The 23,781-nt window shown below is 41.8% G+C and overlaps 1 protein-coding gene across 1 annotated transcript in view; it reads left to right on the forward strand.

Annotated features, from left to right (window-relative positions):
* Positions 1 to 989: 989 nt before the first annotated feature.
* Stxbp3 (syntaxin binding protein 3) overlaps positions 990 to 23,781 on the forward strand; it is a 41,266-nt gene continuing 18,474 nt past the window's right edge. The window contains exons 1-8 of the mRNA XM_032897457.1: positions 990 to 1,142; positions 9,258 to 9,307; positions 9,759 to 9,840; positions 10,754 to 10,830; positions 14,128 to 14,206; positions 14,766 to 14,866; positions 19,061 to 19,215; positions 22,599 to 22,689. Of these exons, the coding sequence (XP_032753348.1) occupies positions 1,094 to 1,142; positions 9,258 to 9,307; positions 9,759 to 9,840; positions 10,754 to 10,830; positions 14,128 to 14,206; positions 14,766 to 14,866; positions 19,061 to 19,215; positions 22,599 to 22,689 (684 nt within the window). The 5' untranslated portion in view covers positions 990 to 1,093. The remainder of the gene's footprint in view (positions 1,143 to 9,257; positions 9,308 to 9,758; positions 9,841 to 10,753; positions 10,831 to 14,127; positions 14,207 to 14,765; positions 14,867 to 19,060; positions 19,216 to 22,598; positions 22,690 to 23,781) is intronic.

Here is a 23,781-nt window from a genome sequence, read left to right on the forward strand (position 1 = left end):
TTGAAGGTAGGAGACATTTTGTTGTATTGCTAAACATAAGTTTTCATTTACTCTAAGAGTTGAGTTTCTGTTTCCTGGAACATGACCTGCCCCAAACCATGACCTTGACTTGTCTTTGAGAACACTTTGACCTTCCCTTATCAGAAACTACATGATAATGACTGGTTTTCTTGTTATTTTTCTCCTTAAAAGGACTCCTTAAAAGGGACTCTCAGCACTTCTCTCTCTGACCTCTAACTGGCCAGCTCTCTGATGCACCTGAATAAAATAAAGCTTGCCTCAATTTTGACTCTGAATTGTGGTAGTGGCCTTATCCCTGCCTCATGGAATTATCAGTGCTGGAAATAATGCTCTATAACCTGTTATAAAATTCTTCATGGGAAGAAGAGGGTCTCTCATTTCTTAGGCTTTTCTGAAACTCTAGCACAGTTCTGAGCATACTGGTGCTTACCTTACAGTGTCACATAATCAGTGATCTTCAAAAATTAGTAAAATGAAGTTGTGGGGATAGACTTTCCATTTGGTGGTTGGACTGGCTTCTGAATAGTGTAGTATGAATCGCTTTGCTGAATGAAACATTATTTTGTAAAACAAAAAGTCTCCGTATTGGGGGTAGCAGGATGGATCTTGAGCCTGACAACATAGGGTTCCACCCCAAGCCCCACACTGTGGAAGATGAGGTCTTCTGACCTTCACCTGCGGTCCTTGACATGCACACATGCCTACATACACACAAATAAACGTAACTTTAAAATATAAAAATAAATGATCCCATATATATAAATTCATAATTGTATAAATTGTGTTTACATAGTTGCTTTCTGATGCAAAATTGGACACTGAGTTATGGGTTCCGCTAGGGGGCGCCAGACAGCACACAGAATTCCATCCACACTACGCAGCCGCAGTCCAGGCGCAGGCTGGACGCGCCCTTGTTGTTGCGCGTAACGTCACCGGAGGGCGGGGCCCGTGACGGGGGAGGAGCCTCCCCTCCCCCGCCGGGAGGGGAAGGGCCGTCCCCGGAGCGCTGCTTTCAGGGCCAAAGTAGGTTGCGAGTGGGAGGCGGTGGCTGCGGCTCCACGGCTTGGGGAAGATGGCGCCGCCGGTGACGGAACGGGGGCTGAAGAGCGTCGTGTGGCGGAGTGAGTGCGGAGGGGTCACTCAGGGCTGAGGCAGGGAAGGGTCGGCCGTGCCGGGTCTTGTTTTCCCGCTGCAGCCCTGCAACCACTCCGGGAGCTGCACGGGCACTTGTTGCTTTGGGACCAGGTCCCTGGCTTGACTTCTTCCGGCTAGCCCAGAGAGTCGGGTTTCGTGCCAGCACCGGGGATGGGCGGGGTGACCAGACGCGGCCTTCTCCGTGGCTTTGGCCAACTCTCACCCCGGTGAGGCTCCTCGGCAAAACCCCACCCTTGGGCAACCTGACTCGGGCCGGCTTTCCTTCCCCGGTCCCCGAGCTGTCCTGGGACAGTTCTTCCCCACTGCACCTCCTCACTACACCAGGCACGGACGTCTCTCCATCCGACACAATCTGAGCTCTGTGTTTCTCAGTCCCGCCCTCGTTCCCGTGTTTTCAGAAGCCGCTTGTGTCCCACATTTATGTTAGCACCAAGGGTTTTATACTACTACGCTTTTCGGTGTCTTGTCCTTTGAAAAGTGCAGACGCAGCTTTTCAAGAGCGCCTTCTGCCACTGTTCCTAGGGAATATAACTTGCTTTAAAAAAAAAAAAAAAGTTCTAGAGAAAGCAACAGCGGACTGTTAAAGCCTTATCTAGTGTCCGGTCCCTGCTTAGTCTGCTCCTTCACTGTTACAATTGGTCTGCTTGTTGGTTACTGGTGTTCGACCATATCAGCCGGGACTTTTATTAAAATCACACCAAACCTAGGCCTGCCAGGTTAGAGGAGCAATGAAAGCAGCAAACCGGAAGGACCTGCCTTGTTTGGCATCTCTGGGTTCTAAGTAATTATAGTCTAGTAGTGAAAAGGAGTAACGTCTTATTAGTGTTTCTTACTCCACCTTGGTGAACAAGGAACAGAATAGAAATTAGTTAACAAAATTCTGTCTTCAAGAATTCCTTGTGGGAAGTTAAAATCCAAATCAGCACAGGCATAGTGTTTACCGTAAAGAAGTTACTAAATAGATACATAGACTTTGTGAAATACAAAATTAGGCTTTAAAAATTTAGTTTAGGGACCTGCAAGGTGACTCAGTGGGTAAGGGTGCTTGCTGACAAGCCTAAGGGCCAGAATTGGATCCCCAGGGATGTAAGGAGAGAAGTGACTTAGGCAGATTGTCTATATTGACTCTCATACGAAAGTGGGTGACAAATTGTGCTGAAGAAATTATTTCTGAGTTATAATGGCACTGTGTATCAGCTTGTAAGAAGATACCATAATGAAGGTAATATCAGTATCTATAGTGGGAAAACTAGCCAAGAGGTCTGTATGAAGGTCATGTTAACTTGGAGTAACACCAGGCTTATCAAATGGAGAGTAAAATACAGGCTAGATGAAAGGAAAAAAATGTTAGGCTGTATAATATTCTGAAGAACTTGTGTAACTAGAAGCACACAACCAAAAGACAAGAGTAGCCCAGTGTTTATTGCACAGAACACATACACATTAAGGGACTGAAGAAACGGCTTAACTAAAACAATGAAAATAGGTCACATTTCCACAGGCTGATACATAGATGAGCAGTGCACACACAGAGGGATACATCTCTCTTTTGTTTTAAATAAGCATAAGTACAGTACTGATATAGTTTATGTTACTTCATCTTGGAAACATGCTTTTAAAAAAGCCAAAAAGGGCATGCTTTTACACCATTCATATGAAAAACATCCAGGACAAGCAAATCTAGAGAAACAGGAACCCCTTCCTGTGGCCCAGTCTGGAGATTTCTCTTAAAGGGATGGAGTTCCTCTTTTGTTTTTTGGGGTTTTTTGTTTTGTTTTGTTTTGTTTTTCGTTTGTTTGTTTGTTTTTTGTTATTGTGGTTTTGCTTTGGTTTTAGGTTTTGAGACAGGTTTTTACTGTGTGTCCCTGGTTGTCTTGGAGCTATGTAGTCTGGGCTGGCCTTGAACTCACAGAGCACCTGCCTCTGCCTCCCGAGTCCTGGAATTAAAGGCCATATGCCACCACACAGAAAGAACTTTGTTTTGTTTTTGAAACAGGGTCTGGTGCACCTTAGTCTGGCCTCAAACTCATCTTTGTAGCCAAGAATGATCTTAAACTTATGATTTTTTTCTGCCTTCACCTCCTGAGCGGCTACAATCATGGGTAAATCCCACCATACCTGGTTTTATACAATACCACAGATTGGACTTAGGACCCTTGCATGCTAGGTGAACAGTCTACCGGCTGAATTGTGTACACCCTCAGCCCCAAGGAACGAGGCTTCTTTTTAGAGTAGTGTTGATGGTCTCAAAACAATTGTGGGGTGTAGTAATGGATGGATGACAGAACATACTAGAAACCATTTATTAGAGTATATTCTTTTGAGTGAGTGATTTCTGTAGTTTGCTGTTTATATCTTGATAATACCATTTAAGTGAAACCAGAAAGAAGCTATTAAATCTAGACCTAAGGGTCAGACGTGGTGGCATTTGCCTGTAATCCCAGCACTTGGAGGTGGAGGTACAAGTATCAGTTCAGTGAGTACATAGTGAGTTTGAAGCAAGTCTGAACTTTGAGACCTTGTCTCGAATAAAATCTATACCTAAGATTTACACCCAGCACAGAAAGAGTTAATGTTTGACCTGTCTGTGGCTTCTGTGCAATTTAAACCTTCGTTTGGGATCTTACTTTACACAGAGTATATTGCATTAGCCTCGTAAGGAAACTCCAGAGCTCTTTCCTTCCTTTCTAGTCCGTCCAGCAAGTAGCTGTCAGGATAACCTCTTTTAATAAGTGGCTTGAAGATCTACCTGCAGAGGCCCCCAGTGTACTTCTGACTGTTACCTAGCTCCAGTCTCCTTGTATAATAGTGATTCCCCCCATGCCCGGACTATTTATTCCCACTGTAGTGTTATCTCTTCCTCTCTTATCTTGATGGCCCATTCCTCCCTGTCTTTTGACTCCTTTCCCTAACTCTTTCCCTACTTGGATTTTGGCCTTCAAGTCTTAGTTCAGATGGGCTGGCTTTTCTTCACATGGCCTCCTCTGCCTTAGTGTTCAGTTTGCCTTTCACCACTGCTTGTGAGCTTTGCTTTTTTGTTTGTTTTGTTTGGTTTGGTTTTCAGACAAGTCTCACTTTTTTTAGCCCAGGCTGGCCTGAACTCGCAGTAGCCCTCCTGTCCTCTGAATGCCAAGGTTATAAGCAGGAGCCACCATTTACAGTTAGGAGTCTCTTGAGAAGCCTTTAGATGGTAGGTCCACCGTCTGGTCTTACAGGCTTCTACATTTATGTGCGTGTGCATGCGCAGATTCTAGTGCCCATGTGCATGCTTGCAGAGGCCTGAGGTCGATGTCAGATGTCTTGCTCTAATGCTCTCTACCTTACGAGATGAAGCCTCTCACTGAACCTGGAGTTCCCTGTAGCTAGGCTGGCTGGTCAGCTCTGAGGATCCTCTTGTATCTGCCTCTCCAGAACTGAGGTTTCTGTGCTCTGTCAAACCTGATTTTTATGTGCTTGACGGATCCAAGCTTAGGTCCTCATGCTCTTGGTAAGCATGTTAGCGTGTCATGCCTAGGGCTGTAAGTTTGTACAGGCACCATTGACAGGTAGTGATTTTTTAAAAATATTTTAAATTATTTTACAATCTTTCATAAATTTCCCCCTGTTCCTACCTAAAAGACTGCATTTGTATAGTACTGAATTCCTCTCGGAAAGTTCCCAGTGCTCTTCAAGTACTCGAGTGAGACTAATAGAGCAAGAAGAAAACAGAGTAAGCACCATCATTCCCGTCTACACAGGAGGAGAGACTACACTAAATGGGTGGATCAGGAAGTTTATTTGATTGACACATCCCAGAGAGATGACAAGAGAGACTCCACCATTAGGAACTACCTTAAGCCTCCTCTGTACAGGAGGATGAGGTGATGGTTCAGTTGGTAAGGGGCCTGCCTGTCAAACGTAAGTACCTAAGTTTTAATCTCCAGTGTTCACATAAAGTCAGACATGGCAGTGAGGTCAGCTAGTCTAGTCAAATAGATCAGCTTGTTCAGTCCTGTGTTGAAACTGAGGCTGAGAGTGATGGAGGAAGACACTCAGTGTTGACTTGTAGCCTCCCTGCACATGCGCACACACCCACATGAGTTCTTGCATGCACCACATGTAGCGCAAGGCATTCATTACAAAGGATACAGGGTACTGGACCAAAGCATAGGTTGGAGCTGGTCATTTAGTGGTTTAGACATTCTCTGGACAATGGAGAATCATTCACGATGACTTTCCCCTTCTCAAGTAGCAGACACAGGCACTTTTGCAGTCTCTTAATGCTAAAAGGAAGCCATCTCTTGGTCCTATTTTTAGGAGAAAGGACCTTTAAAATTTAATTAGGTGTAATGGTAAGTTATACTAATGTTAAGTGTACACTTAGATGGTAATTTTGCTCACGTAACTACTACCTAAATTGATCTATAGAATGTTTCTAAGCACTCATGGTTTCCCAGCGCAAAGCCTCTCTTCTCCGAGTGAACGCTGTTCTGACTTCCTCTGTATACTCATGTTTCAGAGAGCATCCTTGAAACTCTGCATTAGATTTTCACATGTGCACTGCATGTGCAGTTGGGGTGTGTGTGTGTGTGTGTGTGTGTGTTGGGGCTTTCCATGTGCCGGGCAAGAAGGCCTCTGTCCCCGGGACACTGTCACGGAAGCCCTGCCTTTTTATTCAGTTCTTGCACCCACCTCAGTTTCCATCGGTTCTGCTGTCATACACTTTTAAACTGAACGTGTATGATTGAAGAGAACGTCAGCCAGGCGTATGTACAGAGCACGCCTAAAACGGTTAATAGAAGATAACGGCCCGGTAGAAAACGAGCAGAGGAAATTAAGAGGCAGCCTGCAGGTGGGATAGTCTGGTTTTGACTTGGAGAGATGCAAGTTAAGACCTGTTTCCCTTTAACCCTCCGCACTGATGGAATCATGTAGCAGTAGGAAAGCTTTCTGGTAGAATGTTCCTTACAGCTTGTTGGGAAAGCTGCTGGTGATAGTTAGAGGCAGGGGACAGTACTGTGCGACCTCAGCAGTCCCCCTAGGGCCTTTCTGTAAGTAAAAGGGATATAAGTACACAAGCATACTTAACAAGTATTTTCCCAAAAGATCTTTAAGTTATATCTTGGAAAGTGTACTTTGTGTTCATGCACATGTACCTGCCACAGCTGATGAGATTCCCCCTCCCCACTCTCAAGGTAGGTCCCCTGCGGTCCCGTTGTCGCTGTTGATGAATACTTCTGATTCTCCGTCCATATCTCGTTATTTAGTATTTACTTTTAAGATGCTAGCATGTTTAGTATCTCAGACTGTACTTTAAACAGTAAAACTATAATGTGAACTGGGTGAGGTAACTTAAAATTTTGTAGTTAACTGTATTAAATATATAATAGAAGTAAATGAAATTAACTGTAATGCATTTTAGTTAACCTGACATTCAAAATACTTCATGTGATATAAGAATTTTTAAAGTAAGAGGAAAAGAATTCATAGGATAATTTATATTTCCTCTTTTTAAAAACTTCATAGTCTTTCTGCTCCTCGTTTTGTTGTGCTGGGGATCAAATCAGGTTTCACATATGCTAAGCTTGTGGTCTGCTATGAGTCACACCGCAGCCTTCTCTCGTGTTATTTTCTTTCTCATGAAACTTTGTACATTTCAGGTGATATTGGTTTTTGGTTTTTAAGCTAGGTTTCACTCTGGTCCAGGCAGGCCTGGAATGCAAAGCAGTCCTGCTCAGCCTCCCAAGTGCCAGAATTTCACAAGTGTCGACCACTGCTGGTGGCTTCTCCTAGCTCTGTTTCAGAGGCTCTGTGGTCACGTGTGACTAGTTCCTGTCATCTAGCGGTGCAAGTTTAAGGTTTCAAAGGCTAACATGTGACTCTGCTCCAGCAGTGCTGATATCTTAGAGAGGAGCTTTAAGAACATATAGTATCTTCAGTTTCCAGCATGTGGCATACACAGTGAAGCTGGCTCCAGAAGGAAGTCTGTCTGAGCTCTGCCTTAAAATCGCATGAGATTGCCCATCGAGCCTTAGAAACCTTTGCTTTCTGGTGTAATCACAATCGAAAACTTCAGGGTTTTTAAGAAATTGTTATTTCCCTATAACATCTACCTAGTAAGCAATACATAATTGCGTTTACTGACTTCTTTCTTTTTCTGTTTTGGGGTGGGTGGGTAGGTGGGAGGGTGTATATGTACCTGTAGGCTGCGTAGAGCCCAGAGTGACATCAGGCTTTTTCCTCCATAGTCATCCACCTTAGTTTTGATCACAAAACACAGATCACAAGTTATAAAATTCCGTTCGTTGTGTGTGTGTTAGAGCAGTAACACACAGGTCACAGAGTGTCTGTGGAGGGCAGAGGACAACTTCAGGGAGTTGGTTTCCTCATTTCATCACAGAATCACATTGTCAGGCTTGGTGGACAAGCACTGTACCCGCTAAGCCCATCTCGCCAGCCCCAGAGCACAACTTTTGTGATGAGTATTAACTACTTTCCCCTGGAACACTTCTAACAGCAAATATGTTGGTTTTTTCCTTCTTCCTAACCAGTTCTCCAGCGCTTCATACTGATGGGATACCCTACAAGTCAGTTTCATTCTGACTGCTACGCCAACCTTGGCAGGCTGAAGGATTCAGAGCCATGACTCAGTTCAGCCCTCAGTTCAGATGCCAGTAGCAAGTAATAGAGTGCTCATACTTCCCACACTCCCTAGCCTCGGATCCAGTCAGCGTGCCTGTGCTCTGCCTTCCCTTTCAGTGCTGTAATTCAGTGCTTACAGTCTCTAGTAACTCCTTCCTGTTATCAGGGTTCTTGTTGGGTGGTTTTTCTTTTTGTTGTTTTTCTCAAGTATACACATCAGCAGCCAAATCAATAGGCCAAGGTCTGGAAGGGTCTGGGTCATGAGGGCTTCTCTACCTGTGAGGCTGGGGCTATCACCATTGCCACCCATGGGCACATTCAATGACTCAGAAACTCGGTGGGTTGTAGACGCTTCATTATGTAGGCCTTTGGTCACTGGTAATTGAACACAATCTCTAGTCCCTGTTGTCTCTTTAGAAGTCATAGCTTGGTTCTTCTGGTGACCAGCTGCTTTCTGAAGCTAGTCAAGGGTCATGTCACCAGCATACCATAGATTCTGTGTCACATAAGAAATGTCAAGGATTTTAGATTTATTCCAGGAACTAGAAACACAGACCAGATTTTTTTAAAAGATGTATTTTACTTTTAATCATGTGTATGCTTGTGTGAGTGTGTATACAAAACCAGAGCTGTCTGTGCAGGCCTGAGGAGGGCTCAGGTTACAGGTCATATGAGCCACCCTACTCGTCCTCAACCACTGAGCAATCGATCCAGCCCGGCAGATGGTTTTCATTGTGTTACAGTAACACCTGATTAGACCGTTACAATGTATCTTTTCTTTAACATGGTCTAAAAAATGTGATGGTAGGTTTTCTAAAAGCATTTAATTACTGAAGACATATAAATTAAAAATAGAAAAGTGTAAACAAATTAGAGTTGGGCATGGTGGTGCATGCCTATAATTTGGGAGGGAGAGGCTGGAGGAGGATGCTTCCAGGTCGTCTGTAAAGGATGCCAGATGCCCTGAAACTGAAGCTCTCTCGTGTGCCTTCTCACAGCTGAACCCAGGTCCATTGCAAGGATACCAGATGCTCTTAACCACCAAGCCGTCTCTCCAGCCCCAGCCTACACGTGTTCTTTAACAGACAGTAAATGGGGATGACAGACTCATGCAGATTTGATGGTCCGCTGTAATTCAGCCATGAGCCAGTGAAGGATCTTCCTATGGATTATTTGTTTCCTAAGACTTAAGAGAGGAGGAAAACCTAAATCAGATAATAGTTCAAAACTATTTTCTGGACAGATTCATACACTTCTGTTTGAGAATACGTTACAGTTTAAAGGTATAGGTAAGATAATAAATATAGCTGTATTTGTAGTTACAGCTTAATATATAGTATTTATATAGTTCAACACATTCCAATTGCAGTTTTTTTCTCAGCCATTTTGACCCTTTTGCATAGACTTACATTTCTAATTGTTGCTTTAAATTACTAAACTTTTTTTTCTTCTTTTAACAGAAATAAAAACAACAGTGTTCGATGACTGCCGGAAAGAAGGCGAGTGGAAGGTAGAAGCCTCAGTGATTTGCTCCTGTGGGGAGGGCTTCAGCTCATTGTGCTTGGGTGCTCCCAGGGGATGTAGGCCTAGAACTCACTTTGCACCTTACTTTGCCACAGTCTGTGGCACCTTAAGCCAGGCACATAACAGTTCCTTGCTTTCTTGTCTGGAGGATGGGATGGTACGTCCCATCTGCAAATGCTAAATGTTTGAACAGTGCTTTATACAATAATTCTGTAAGTGACAATTACATTTCAGAAAATTTGATGCTAAACATTGATATACTTAACATGAACAAGCTCTGCTTCAAAATAGAAATATTTCTGTTTTCGTACCTGTATGAAATATTTCCATGTGTTGAGAAAGTACGCCACCAAATCAAGGTAAAAGAGGAATTTCTAAAACTTTTTTAATTCTTGACAATCAGATATTTATGCTCTTTCTTAATTCACTGTCTTAAGATCATGCTGTTGGATGACTTCACCACCAGACTTCTGTCATCGTGCTGCAAAATGACAGACCTTCTAGAAGAGGGCGTGACGGGTAGGTACTGCTTCTCTTCAGCTGTGAGCTGTGGAAGTAAATCCAGCCTTCTCCAGATATCCTGATCACATACAGGATGGATGTTTTGATATTTATGAATACAATTACTTGTTACCTATTGCATATTCAATTTGTATTTGCTATTATAGCATGTTTTTAACACAGATTTTATATTTTTAAATTTTATCACATTTTTACTAGAGGAGGAGGGAGGGAGGGAGAGAGAGAAGATGTGCACATGTGAAAGTCACAGAACAACCTTCGGAAGTGAGTTCTGTCTGTCAGCTGTGCAGTCCTAGGGACTGAACTTAGGTCATCAGCCGGGCAGGCCTTTACTTACTGAGTTACTTCATTGGCCCCCAGACTCAGTAATTAGGCCATGGTAATCATTGTTCAAGCTTACTTGGCAATAGATAGGTATTGAGAGCATTTTCTCTTGTAGTCACCTAGACTTGCGCTGTGTGTGAGAGTGTGTGTGTGTGTGTGTGTTCCTCTGTCTCTGTGTTTGTATTTGCTCGAGTTAGTTCGTTTCTTCCACTGTGGTGTCCAGAGCACCAGATTTAGGCTGTTAGGCTGAGTACCAGGTTCCCTCACCTGCCAAGCCAGCTCAGTAACCCAGAGAATTATTTCACCTTTTAGAGTACTTTCTTTCTTCCTTACATTTTGATTGCTTATTCTATATTCTGGCAGGCCCACCTATATAATTACTGCGTTGTCTTTTTTCTTGTAATTCTACATAAAGTCTCAGAAGATACATTTTTTATGACTTACTAATTTATCAAATGGAAAATAAGTATGCTCAATGTATATAAATGTGTTTATTATTGTTGTAAATGGAAAATACAATGAAGTTTGTTTAAAAATATTTTATTAAACTTTGGTTCCATAAATGACTTTTTGTTGTTGTTCTCAGTTATAGAGAATATTTATAAGAATCGTGAACCTGTCAGACAAATGAAAGCTCTTTATTTTATCTCTCCAACACCAAAAGTAAGTATCCCCAGTCTTGAGAGTGAGTTTTTAGACTGTGGTATAGCTCAGTGGTAGAGTGTGTGCTTTTCATGTGCAAGACTCATTGAACCTTGATCTTAAAATTTTCTTAATTGATTAGTGTTTTTGCTCTTGGTTTTTTGGTTGTTTTTGGGGTCTTTTTGTTTGTTTTGTTTTTTTGTATGTGCACACATGTGCGCAGATACCCATGGAAGCCAGAAGAGGGTATTGGATCCCCTGCAACTGGAGTTGAGGCGAGTGTGAGCTGCCCAAAGTGGGTGCCTGGGAACTGAACACAGGTCCTCTGCAGAGCAGCACAGTTAGTAACTGCTGACCATCTCTCCAGCCTCAGCCCTTGTTTTATTTATAAAAGATTTTCTGTGGTCTAATATTGTATTTGTACTTCTCCCAGTAAGAATGTCCAAGGGAGGATTTTTCCTCCTATCTTGTGAAAGCAGAATTTAATGATATAAAAAGATGGTTTCTTTACAGCAGCTGAGATTCACATACCTCCTGCTGGCCCTTAATTGTGGAAGAGACAGAAATGTAGATTAAAAAGTCTTTAAAAAAGATCTTTAAAAAATTTTTAAAGAGGGATATTTATTTATTTTATGTGCACGAGTGTTGTCCCTGCGTGCACATATGTGCATTGTGTGCATGCTTGGTGCCCATGCAAGCCGGAAGAGGGCATCATATCCTCTGGAACTGGAGCCACAGGTCATTGTAAGGGTCCTTCACCCCCGTGGTGGGTGCTGCATCCTCCGGATGAACTGTAAGCATCCTTGACCTCTGAGCCCCCTCTCCAGTCTTAATCAATAAGGCTTTTATTTATTTTGGTGATTTTTCTATAGGATGCATGTATGTGTATAGATTTAGATGTGTGTGTGTGTACATATAATGTTAAAGAATTTTTTTTCAGTTTTTTTTCCTGACTTGCTTCTTGAGCCAAACTTCAAGTATAGTATTGAATTCATTTTTTTCTGTGTAATATCTTCTTGTTTGTTTTTTGAGACAAGTTCTCACTATGTATCCTAGGCTAGCCTGGAATGTGTATAGTCTAGACTGGCTTTGAACTCACAGAATTCTTCTGGTTCAGCCTCTCAAATACTAGGATTACAGGCATGAGCTCTGAGAATGCATTTTTTAACACTTTTTTTTACTTCCACTTTTAACTATTAGATATTAGGAAAGCAAGCAAACAGAAAACAATGCACAAAAATATATCTGCATATTGACTGCTAGGAACAGAATTTTTGAATGATATTTTATAATTTATCCTTGATATAGTACTTCAAGAAAAAAATCCATGACTGGAAAAAAATTGCAGCCTAAAAGCACTATGTTTGGTGGAGCATGTGTGGCTCAAACCTTCAATTCTAGCTCTTGGGAGTCAGGAGTCAGGGAGTCTGTGAGTTTGGAGCCTACCTGGTCTACATAGCAAGTTCTAGACCAGCCAGGCCTATACAGTAAGACTGTCCTAGAACAGAAAAGAAAAAGAAAAGAAAACCAAACCAAAACATAGTACTTTTCACCTAGCAAATTGTCTAAAGGATTGCGGATGTGTGTGTGTACACACATTCTCTAACTCTCTCAGTTATTCTACTATCCATAGCTAATGAAGCAGAATTTGCCATATGCTCTTGTACTGATCATGGAACTATCAGGATAAGAACATGGATTTGCTATTTTCAAGAAACTCTTTTAAATGTTGTGTTTAGAATAAATGGTTAAATTAAGATGATAGGAATAAATCAATTAAGTTCTGAGAATTGATAAAAAGTAATATAAAAGACCACATGACCATTAAAAATAAGGCTGATGACTCGGGAATTCATTTTTAATGTCCAGTAACAAAAGGCTGCACAGCTACATACTCAGTAAGTAGCAGAAAGTTAGAGAAAGCAGTGCCTGACTGGGACCCTTGTGTCTGCCCACAACCAACTTCAGTTTTTCTCTTACCTTGAATCAGTTGCCTGCTGGCCCTGCAAGCTTCTGTGAGCGAATGAGGCCTTGGAGTCTTTGGGAGCATTGTGAAGAAACTTATTGTGAGATTGGCTTCCCTAGAGCCTGAGAACAGCATCAGGGCTCCCAGATGAGACTCAGACAGCTTTCAGGGAGGTCAGCTGATGTCAGAGGGGCCTTAGGGCTTTGTGGTTTGCCCTTGGGAAGAGAAACTTTTTTGCCTTCCTACTCTTGTAGAAGTGGCTGATTTAGGATCTTCCCACAGTTAAATCTAAGTCCCACATGACTGATAAAGCATCCAACCACACTCTTAAGGAAGTCAGGCTGCCAGAGAGAGGAAGTCTGGTGAAACGAAGAAAACATCCTAGAAAAGTAGCACAGCATGGAGAGATGAGCTCACGGAGCTCCTGAAATGCTTCCTAGAGCTCAGGGTGTGATTGCTTGTTAAAACAGCTGATGGAAGGAAAGGTACTCTCTGGAAATTTGAATAACTGAAGGGAGAGAGTAATTAACTTGCTGTCTTCATTTTCAAACAAATTCATTCAAGCGAATGAATGAATATATAATTTTAATGTAATGCTACAAAATGGTAGTTTCTTTACAGAATTTATGATTCGCATAGTGCCTGTTGATCCATAAGTTTAGAGATGGGAATGTACACAAAACAAGTCTTATAAAAATGATTTATTTTTGTTTTACGTGCATGTGTGTTTTGCCTGCATGTATGCTTGAGTACTACACGTGTTCATGGTGCCCGCACATCCAGAAGAGGGCATCAGAGTCCCTGGACCAGGGATAAGGATAGTTGTGGGTAGCCATGTGTGTGCTGGGACCTTACCCAGATCTACTCTTCACCACTAAGCAGTCTCTCCAGCCTGCATTATCTTTCTTTTTAAAGTCGTCTGGTATTCTTCCTCCTTGAGACATCTACCAGACTCTAAGCCTTTTATTGTGGTGTCTTAGCAGTTTTACCTCCTTGCTCACTAACACTTTTTAATACTTCTCCAATGATAAGCCTTGGTAATTTTATTTCCATATAATATTGTCAGTGCCTTGGCTCTCAATTCCTTCAATAATCTTGTCATCTGTTGTTTGTGTCCTAGACTTCCTCATTGCCAATACTAGCATCTGGGTATCCACATCACCTTCTCACTCACTCACTCGCTCCCTTTCATGTTGCCTTAATAGCTATCACTATTTAAAAATCAGGTCATGAGTTAAACTTAGTGAAAGCTTATTTTATTGAAAAAATATAATCTTAGTTGCTTCAAAGCCAGCATATTTAAATCAGTATTTAATAAAATGTGTGTTATTAACTTCTCACTTCCTTTTAAGTCTGTAGATTGTTTCTTGCGAGATTTTGGAAGTAAATCTGAGAAAAAGTACAAAGCAGCATATATCTACTTCACTGACTGTAAGTGCCTTTCTGAGGTTATTACTGTATTGTTTAACAGCCTGGTGACTTTAGAGTTTCTGCCTTCTAGGCTATGTATATGAATACTTTGGAATTTTAATCAAAATTCCAACTGAGGATTATTGTATTATGAGAAAGAAGCCTACAGGAAAATACCATAGAAACGGCCTTTTTGTTTTGCATATTTTATGGGAGAAAAATCCATCATATTTTCCCATGGTCCACATTTCCATAGCAATGCCCAGACAGTTATGTTCTATGTTGTGTTACATAACTATATTTTAATAAGTCTGAAGCCCGTTGTAGTGGTGCACACCTTTAATCCTAGCACTGAAGGGCCAGAGGCAGATGGATCTCTGAGTTTGATCAGATGGACCTCTGTGCTACAGAGCAAGTTCCAGGACAGCCAGGGTTATACAGAGAAACCCCGTCCCAGAAAAACAAGGAAAGATGCCCGCCGTTTCCCTCATGCCTCATGTCCAGTCACTGTTCTACAGAAAGTTTTCATGCATGTTCTGATGAGTACGACTTAGACGGCTTATGCTTTTTCCTCCCTCAGTTTGTCCTGACAGTCTCTTTAACAAGATTAAAGCATCTTGCTCCAAGTCAATAAGAAGATGTAAGGAAATAAATATTTCCTTTATTCCACATGAATCTCAGGTACTGGTAATTTTTACTTTAAAAGTTTTGTTTATAATGAATTTTCAGAATTAGTTTTATGAGCTTGTTACTAAAGCATGGTCTGAGGGTGTTTTATGCCTAATAAATTTTGTACCTAATTTACAAGTAAACATTCTCACAATAGATGGAAAAACATGGACAAAAAATTGAAATACATTAATAATGAGAAGAGGGACTTACATTTCCATTCGTCACCAAAGCCCATGTCTGTTAAGTTCCATCACATCAGATGATGAAATTCAGAGACTTTATCTTCTGTAATCCTTTATGATATTTAGACAAAGTTTAAAATAAATATTTGAATCATATAACTAACTGTGGAGTAAAGATGGTGTCTGTTGGTTTTGCCTTTGGCATTAATAGTAATGAAGGTCATAGTAACCGCCAGTAGAGTGTTGACTCTGTTAGATCATTTTCTTGGTTGCTTTACATAAATCTAGTAATTGTGTCTTCAGTAGTACTGTGGCTACTTCTGTTCCCATGTTTTTGTCTGTTCTGTCCTGTCCTGTCCTGTCCTGTTCTGTCCTGTCCTGTTCTGTTCTGTTCTGTTCTAAGACACGGTCTCACTATGTAGCCCTGGCTGCCCTGGAACTTACTGTGTAGACCAAGATGGCCTGGAACTCATAGACAGTCACTTACCTCTGCCTTCTGAGTGTTGGAATTAAAGGTATGCAGCACCATGCCTGGCTTCTGTGCCCATTTTTAAGGTTGGCAATCTAAGAGGTTAAATGACTTACCTGAGGTTATGCAGCCAGTGAATACATAGGCTTGCTATCTTCTCTCTTACTCCTCCATAAGATCTTATAGAGGACTATTTGGAGACATTTTCAGACTACCAGGTCAGTGTTTGGGGAAAGGAACACCCTAGAGAAAGGATTCCTGTATTAAGCTTTACTGTCTGTCACAAAGACTGTGATCCAAATAGTAAGATTTTAACAATCTATTTAAATTTTCTTAAAATTCATCCTTCAGTTCAATAAATATGTAAGTTTGGTGTGGATGAAAATGGGCTCCTTAAAATCATGTGTGACATAAGCAGTAGTCAGTAAATGCTATGGCCACTTCCAGAGCATTACTTCACAGCAAACAAATATAGCACCAGTCCCAAGTCATTAAAATCCTGTAGCCTCTGTGTTTGCCTGAAGGAATTTCATAGCAGCATGACTTGAGTTGATGGCTTATGGCAGAAAATGTCTGTAAAGAAGTTCCTTGAGAACGTTTCACGCCAGTCTGTGAAGTAGGATTACTTAAGGTCCTCTCCGTGTATTTTTTGTCTTTTTTTTCTCCTAATTCACTTCCTTGATCTACATCTTATGAGAATTTATTTTTAAAAAATTACTATGAGATAGTGTCTGATTCTACTTACTATACTGTCTAAGTAATGCTCAATACCATACCTGGTTTTGCCTAATAAGTTTAATTGATATGGAAAAATTATGGCGAGAATAAAAAATATATTGAAAATTCACGTGAAAGACTACTAAATGCTTTAGCTAGGAAATGTAATCATAATATCTTTTCAGGGCAAGGCATGATGGAGCAGGCCTAAAGTACTAGCACTGGGGAGGCAAAGGCAGTCACACGTGTAAGGCAGCCTGGTCCACAGAGGGAGAGAATAACAACTAGAGACCGTCTGCTAGATTAAGGCAGCCTTCTCATTTCTGTGAGAGAGACACAGCACAGCCAAAAGTTGTGTAAATTAGAACTAGGTTTATTTGAGGTAACAGGACAACAGAAGATGTGTAATAAATAGAAAATAGAGAGAATGAAGTAAGAATCCTCATTCATACTGTATTAGCTAAAGTTCAGTCACAGCACTAAGCACATAGGAAACTGAAAGTGTCTTATAGGAACATGGATAGCAACACTCCCATTGAACTGGAGTCATTGCTGTATAAAGTAAGGAAAGTATTATTTGTTGAGGAGACATGTCCCAGCCAGCCACAAACAAGAGTTTACTAGGAGACTGGGGAAGGGTTTGAAAAATGAATATAATTTTACATGGTAGCAATTAAGAGGCACATTCTAGGAGGTAAGGATAATCTGAATGCAAAGATGCAGAAGCAGAAAGATGTGGGAGCAATGGGGGTGTGGGTCACAAGGAGGGTCAGTGGATAGGTAAGGCTTCCTATAAGCTGACTGGGACTGTACTGCAGGGGCTCCGCTCCCTCGGGATAATAGTTACAGATGACCGATCCTCAAGGCTGTAAGGAAAAGTAAGATCTTGGAAGTCAATGTGGTTGGCTGGGGTTTGATTTTATATCCTCTACATTCTGGGACCTAATGGATATGTAACCAGGAGAAGAAAATATGTTGGAACCACACAGTTGTTTCTTGTTGCTCTTGCCAGTCATTTTTGTTCTGGGGATTTGTCTGTCTTTGGTAGATGTTGGGACTCAAGCTCAGAGGCTTGAATAAGCCAGACAAGCATTCCACCTGAGTTACCCCCTGTCCCACCACATTCCTGTGTACGTGTATGCACGCACGTACATGTGTACATGTATGCACGCACGCACACACTAGTGGCTCTTACAGCTTCTTGCATGTTCCCTCTCCTACTAACATTCCGTCCGTGGGTCGGAGGTGAGTTCCCTAGAGCAGTGCTTCTCTGCCTTCTTACTGCTGTGACCTCTAATACAGTTTCTAATAGTTTCCCCAGCCACAAAATGATGCTCTTCGCCACCTCATAACTATAATTTTGCTGCTGTTATGAGTTGTGAATATCTGATGCAGGATGGTCTTAGGAGACCCCTGTGAAAGGGTCATTTGACCCTCAAAAGGGTCACAACCTCCAAGTTGAGAACCACTGCCACAAGGAGAAATCTTTTAGGTATAGGACAATAACGTTTCAGAACAAATAACCATTTCTTGCTGCAGTGGGATAGTGACTACAAGGTGACAGTTCATGTGCAGAGTGCTTGTCAGTTGGTAATTAACACAGCAGTTGAGCCTCTGAGAGCAGAGACCCTGGGTTGGGCTGCTGCTATTGGTAGTTGGCTATGTTCTGGGAGAAATAAATGACTTAGTGTGAAAGGAAAAGCAGAGCTTATTCACAACTTGTTACATAACCTGTATTTATTATTTATCCTTTACTACACCCATTCCTTATCTAAGTTGAGAAGGATTTCTCTTACTATTTTTTTTTCTTTGAGACAGGGTTTCTCTGTGTAGTCTTGGCTGTCCTGGAACTCACTATGTAGACCAGGCTAGACTCAAACTCAGAAATTCACCTGCCTGAGTGTGGGTGGAGTGTGCCAGCACAGCCTGGTTTACTCTCACTATTTTTGAGAACCCCAAACTTAGTTTACTGGGGAATTATTAAGGAACTCCTTCCTGTCCATCTCTCAGATAACACAGTACTACTAGACTGCTAGCCCAGTTATTTGCACATAAGGAAGTGCTTTTGGTAGTTGAGTAGGTGACTATATCTCTGTTCTTTTATTGGATGTTTTTTTATTTACATTTCAAATGTTATCCCCCTTTTCTGGTTTCCCCTCCAGAAACTCCCTATCTCCCCCTGCGTCTATGAGGGTGTTCCCCCAACCCCCACCCACTCTCTCCCACCTCCCCGCCCCAACTTTCCCCTACACTGGGGTATTGAGCCTTGACAAGGCCTCTCCTCCCATTGATGCCCAACAAAGCCATCCTCTGTTACATATGCAGTTGGAGCCATAGATCCATCCCTGTGTACTCTTGGGATGGTGGTTTAGTTCCTGGGAGCTCTGGGGCTTCTGGTTGGTTGATACTGAAGGGGATTGCAAACCCCTTCAGCTTGGGGAAGAAATATAAAGGTGTCTCCAAGATATATGTATGCACTGTGGGAAGTTTCTGCACTATCTGTACTAGGTTAAGATTCTTTATCTCTCTGCCAAGCATTAGATATTTCAGTTTGACTCCTTCCCACTTCACAGTCCTTCCTCTGTTGCACAGGTTGTAGAACACAGTCAGCTCAGTCTGTATTTGAAACAAAGTTTGAAGGAGTGAGGCAGACTAAACGGGATGAAAGAGGTGAAGGGAGACAGATGAGGCAGAGAGATCTGAGGAAGCCGTGGCTTTAGGAGGCAACCTGCAACATTTGTCCTATAATGTCTCAACTGCAGCTGTGTTTTTTAAAATATATTTTTAGAGTCAAGTCTCTAGATTGACAGTGTGACTTTCTCTGGCCTAACTCAGGTTTACACTCTTGATGTACCAGACGCGTTCTATTACTGTTACAGTCCAGACCCTAGCAATGCCGGCAGAAAAGAAGCAGTCATGGAAGCAATGGCTGAGCAGATTGTGACCGTGTGTGCCACTCTGGATGAGAACCCTGGGGTGAGGTATAAGAGGTAAGGCTTGTGTGCTTCCTGCTCGTTCATGGCACGGCTGAAACACAGCTCTGACGCTCTGATTGATTGATTGATTGATTGATTGATTTTTTGTGTTGCTTCTCAAAATAGATTTTCCTTGAATAGTTGCCACACCCTGCCTAAAGAAGATTTAAGGTTTAAGCTTGAGACCACACAGTAACTGATAGCCTCTGTTACTGAATTTTAGAACTTACATTTGGTTCCATTTATCTATAGAAAGTTTTTTAAAAGAGGTAAGGTTCAGCTTTTATACCACATACCTTTATTCATTTGTCCCTTTATAAACCCAACGCTTTCACTTCATTAAGCAGGTTTGTTTACTGCACATGAACAGTGGCATTTGATCCTCCTGTGAAAAACAGCATCCGCGGTTTCCCAAGCCCCGTATCCTCCCTCCCCTATCCTCCCTGTCACCTCCCAGAACCACCCACTGCTCACTCACCTTTGACTGCCGCTTAGTTTTGCCTCATTTTGAACTGGTGTGGACGGGAGCTTAGGACTGAGTTTGTTTCATAGATTTTTGTCAGTCACTTGGATTTTAATCCTAGCTCTACTACGGGGTGTGTTTAATCTAGTCTTAGAATTCTAAGTCTTAGAATTTATAATTTTAAAGTAGGAATGATAGTGATAGTTTTCTCACGGGTTAGAATGAAGAGTTTGCCTATAAATCACGGAGAAGGACACTCACTTCGCTCTGCTGCTGCGTGCACTGAGTGTCCTTGAGTCCTCCTTGACAGCCTCTTTATCCAGTATTGGCTTGTGTCCAGCTGATCGGTGAAACGCTCAACTGCAAACATGTACTGCTGTAAACTGCATCACACTTGTGTGGGCATTTGAAAATCGGCTGTTGGGGGCTAGCAGGAGGCTCAGCCATAAAGGAGCTCACTGCCAAGGGCTGGATACTGCCAAGGGCTGGATGGATGCTCTTCAGCTTGAGCTGCAAGACCTATGTGCTGGAAGAAGAGAAGCGATCGTCATAAGCTGTCCTCTGGCCTCTATACTTGGCACTGCTCCATGCTAGTGTCCACAAATAAATAAATAAAAACACATGTAAAAAACACATGTACATCTACTGTTAATTATTAAAGCAACATAATCAATCTCTCTCTTTAACTCATATCCCTGGATAGATTTGTTACCCTGGGAATTAGGAAATGTGTAAATGCCATGCTAATTACAGACTGTACTTAGTGGAGCTGGGTTAAGTGGTTTGCCTCTTGATGGAGTGTAGTGTCCTTTAAGCTTCTACTGTTGATGGTGGGGTATGCTCAGGGAGGCGAGTAAGCCTAAACCATTTTATAATCTAATAGTTTGCCTATGGACATGTTTTAAACCACTAAATGAAATTTTTGATGAACTTAAATAATCTATTATTGGTCATTTATTAATATTTATCGATTATTAATATTTTGTTGATATAAATAATTATTAATAGCATTGATGGTTTTACTATTAATAATGTTTCATTGTTAATTGTTTTATTGTTGGTGATAATTATTGTTATTAAATTAAATTTAAGTGAAATTTAAAAGGTCTGGGGCTGAGAGATGGTTCCATTGATAAAATACTTGGGCAACCAGAGCTTCCAGGGACTAAGCCACTACCTAAAGACTATACATGGACTGACCCTGGACTCTGACCTCATAGGTAGCAATGAATATCCTAGTAAGAGAACCAGTGGAAGGGGAAGCCCTGGGTCCTGCTAAGACTGAACCCCCAGTGAACTAGATTGTTGGGGGGAGGGCGGCAATGGAGGGAGGATGGGGAGGGGAACACCCATAAAGAAAGGGAGGGGGAGGGATTAGGGGGATGTTTGCCTGGAAACCGGGAAAGGGAATAACATTCGAAATGTAAATAAGAAATACTCAAGTTAATAAAAAAAAAAAATACTTGGGCAAGCATGAGGATCAGAGTTGAGATCACCAGCAGTCACATAAACCTGGCAGTAATGGTGCACAGGCCTGCAATACCAGCACTCGGGGGGTGGCCAGCCAGTCTAGCTGAAAGGGGGAGTTCCACATTCAGTGAGAGACCCTTTCTCAAAGGTACACGTGTGTATACATGCACATGTGAACACACACACACACACACACACAGGTACACATTCACATGCACACGCACACCCCAATGCACAAATTCTACCTGTTATTTAAGAGTATGCTGTATAAACTTTTAAGGTAAATTCTCAAATAACATTTTTCTTTTTAAAAACATTTTTTCTGCAAAAAATGCATAAATCACTCTTTATGAGTGTACCTTTATTATTTTATTTGACCTTTTTGGTGTTTTGAGACAGGGATTCTCTGTGTAACCCTCACTCTCCTGGAACTCACTTTGTAGACCAGGCTGACCTAACTCTCAGAGATCTGCCTGCTTCTGCCTCTTAGAATGCTGGGATTAAAGATGGGTGCCATCACCTCTCAGCTAGTGTACATTTATTTTTAAAATATTAAAACCGAAAGATTCTTAAACATTTTAAAAAGCCTCATATTCCTCCTCTTTTCATGTTAATATGCTAGTCAAAAATCATTTCCCAACATTCTTCTTGTAGGTTTATAAAATATACTAATACCACTGATCATGAAGTTACCATTTGAAGTATGATGCTGCCATTTTACTTTTTACTGTAAAATATTTATTTATGTTTGTGTCTGTGCCTGTATGAATTTATGTGCATCCCATGTGCAGTTACCCCAGAGACCAGAAGAGGACTGGAGTTACAGGCAGTTGTTATCTGTCTGATATAGGTTCTAGAAACAAAAGCCAGGTCCCCAAAAGAGCAGCAAGCCCTTTAAACCTCTGAGCAGTCCTCCACCCGTGCCTCCCATTTTATAAGACAGAGCATAACTGTGTTGGAAGACTGAGTCAAAGAGAGTATGGGAGGGAATACCACACTGCATGTGGGGGCTGTCACTGTTACGTCTTCATTTGGAAAGCAGGTTGGTTCTGTTTAGAAAAGTTGAAAATGCACATATACCCTTTGGCCCAGGATTCTTCTCGTCATGTGCAGTGGGCATGGATAGATGGGCAAAGCATATTGGTTTCCATGTTGTTTATAATGTATCAAATTGAGAATGGTTTCCGTGTCCGTCAGGGACTCCCAGGGGACTAGACGTATTGACGGGGGGAGGGTTTGGGAATGGCACCTTGGATGTAATATTTTATTCCCTCCTGCTAAAATGTCTGAAGCACATACTGAGGCAGTGGCAATTACATGACATTTGATAGCTGAATGTTTCCATGTCCATACATTTTTTATTTTCTAAACCTAAAGTTTCTAGGTCTTATTTTAGAATTTAACTTTATAGTATTGTAAAGTGTGTCCTGAAAGATAATTGTTAAAACGTTTGTTCCATTTTTAGTAAACCTCTAGATAATGCCAGTAAGCTTGCACAGCTGGTTGAAAAGAAGCTTGAAGACTACTACAAAGTTGATGAGAATGGCCTAATAAAGGTAATTTATAAATGGCACATAACGCCTCTACATAAAGCTTGTATTTCGTTTACAAGTCAAAGCAACCTGTTCGTCCGTTTTCTAGTATTGATTTGGAGACCACTAAGGTGGGCCCACAGTTCTGATTTGAAAGTCCCTAAGTGGGAAGCTTAGACTGATTTGGCAGTGTGGCCTCAGGGAGGCTGGATGCTTTGACGTCAGCCGTGAGTCCACATCTTGGCTCTGCCATTTGATGAATAATTATGCTAATTAAGGCAAATTACAGAACTCTGAACTAAATTTTTATCTCCAGAAAGGAGAAATAATAATGCCTAATTTTAACCTAATGAAAGGATTAAAGAGCTAATGTCTATGAATTCTTCAGAATAACGCCTTCTACTAGGTTAATATGTTGGGGTCCCTGCTATTCCTAGTTCTGCAGGCTTGAGTTGTTTCACAGCTCTGAAATGAATGGGATAATGTATGCCTTGCTTGGTTGGTGTGAGAATTAGGTGAGGTAACATCCAAGCATTTTGTACATGGGAGAGTAATAAATAGCAACCTTTGTTACTGTCTTCTGAAAGTAACATAACATAACCAAAGACCCCGGAGTGCCAGCATGCAGGTGTGACCAGAGAGGGAAGAGCCTGAGGAAGGAGATGGACAGAGGGGTCAGGGCTGAGACGCCGACTCTCAATAGCTACAGAGTAAAGGCCAGACTCTCCTGGTTTACAAGAGGAGGTGGCCAAGGGAACCACTGACTGGCAGTGCTGTGCAGTAGGTGGCTTGAGAGGAGTATACAGAATAGAGTGGCAGCACAGGCTAGGGCTAGTCCTGGAAAGCATCACAGGACGAGGCCCCTGAGCTTCAAGAAGGACGGGAGCATAATGGAGCTTTGCGAGAGTAGCAGGAGTCTGGGGAGAGACGTGGAAAGGTAAACTCAGCGTTAAACAACATCTGTGGAAGATGTCAATCTGATGTAGTGCCACTTACTTGAGGTTAGTAGCTTTGGCTTAGAGTCTAGTGGAAGCTTCTGTTCTGTCAGAAAATAGAGCGGCTTAATAAACACAGTGGGCAGTGAGTAGGGATACTTGTTAGGTCAAGGAATGATAG

Source organism: Rattus rattus, chromosome 3 (assembly GCF_011064425.1).
Source record: "Rattus rattus isolate New Zealand chromosome 3, Rrattus_CSIRO_v1, whole genome shotgun sequence".
NCBI lineage: Eukaryota > Metazoa > Chordata > Mammalia > Rodentia > Muridae > Rattus > Rattus rattus.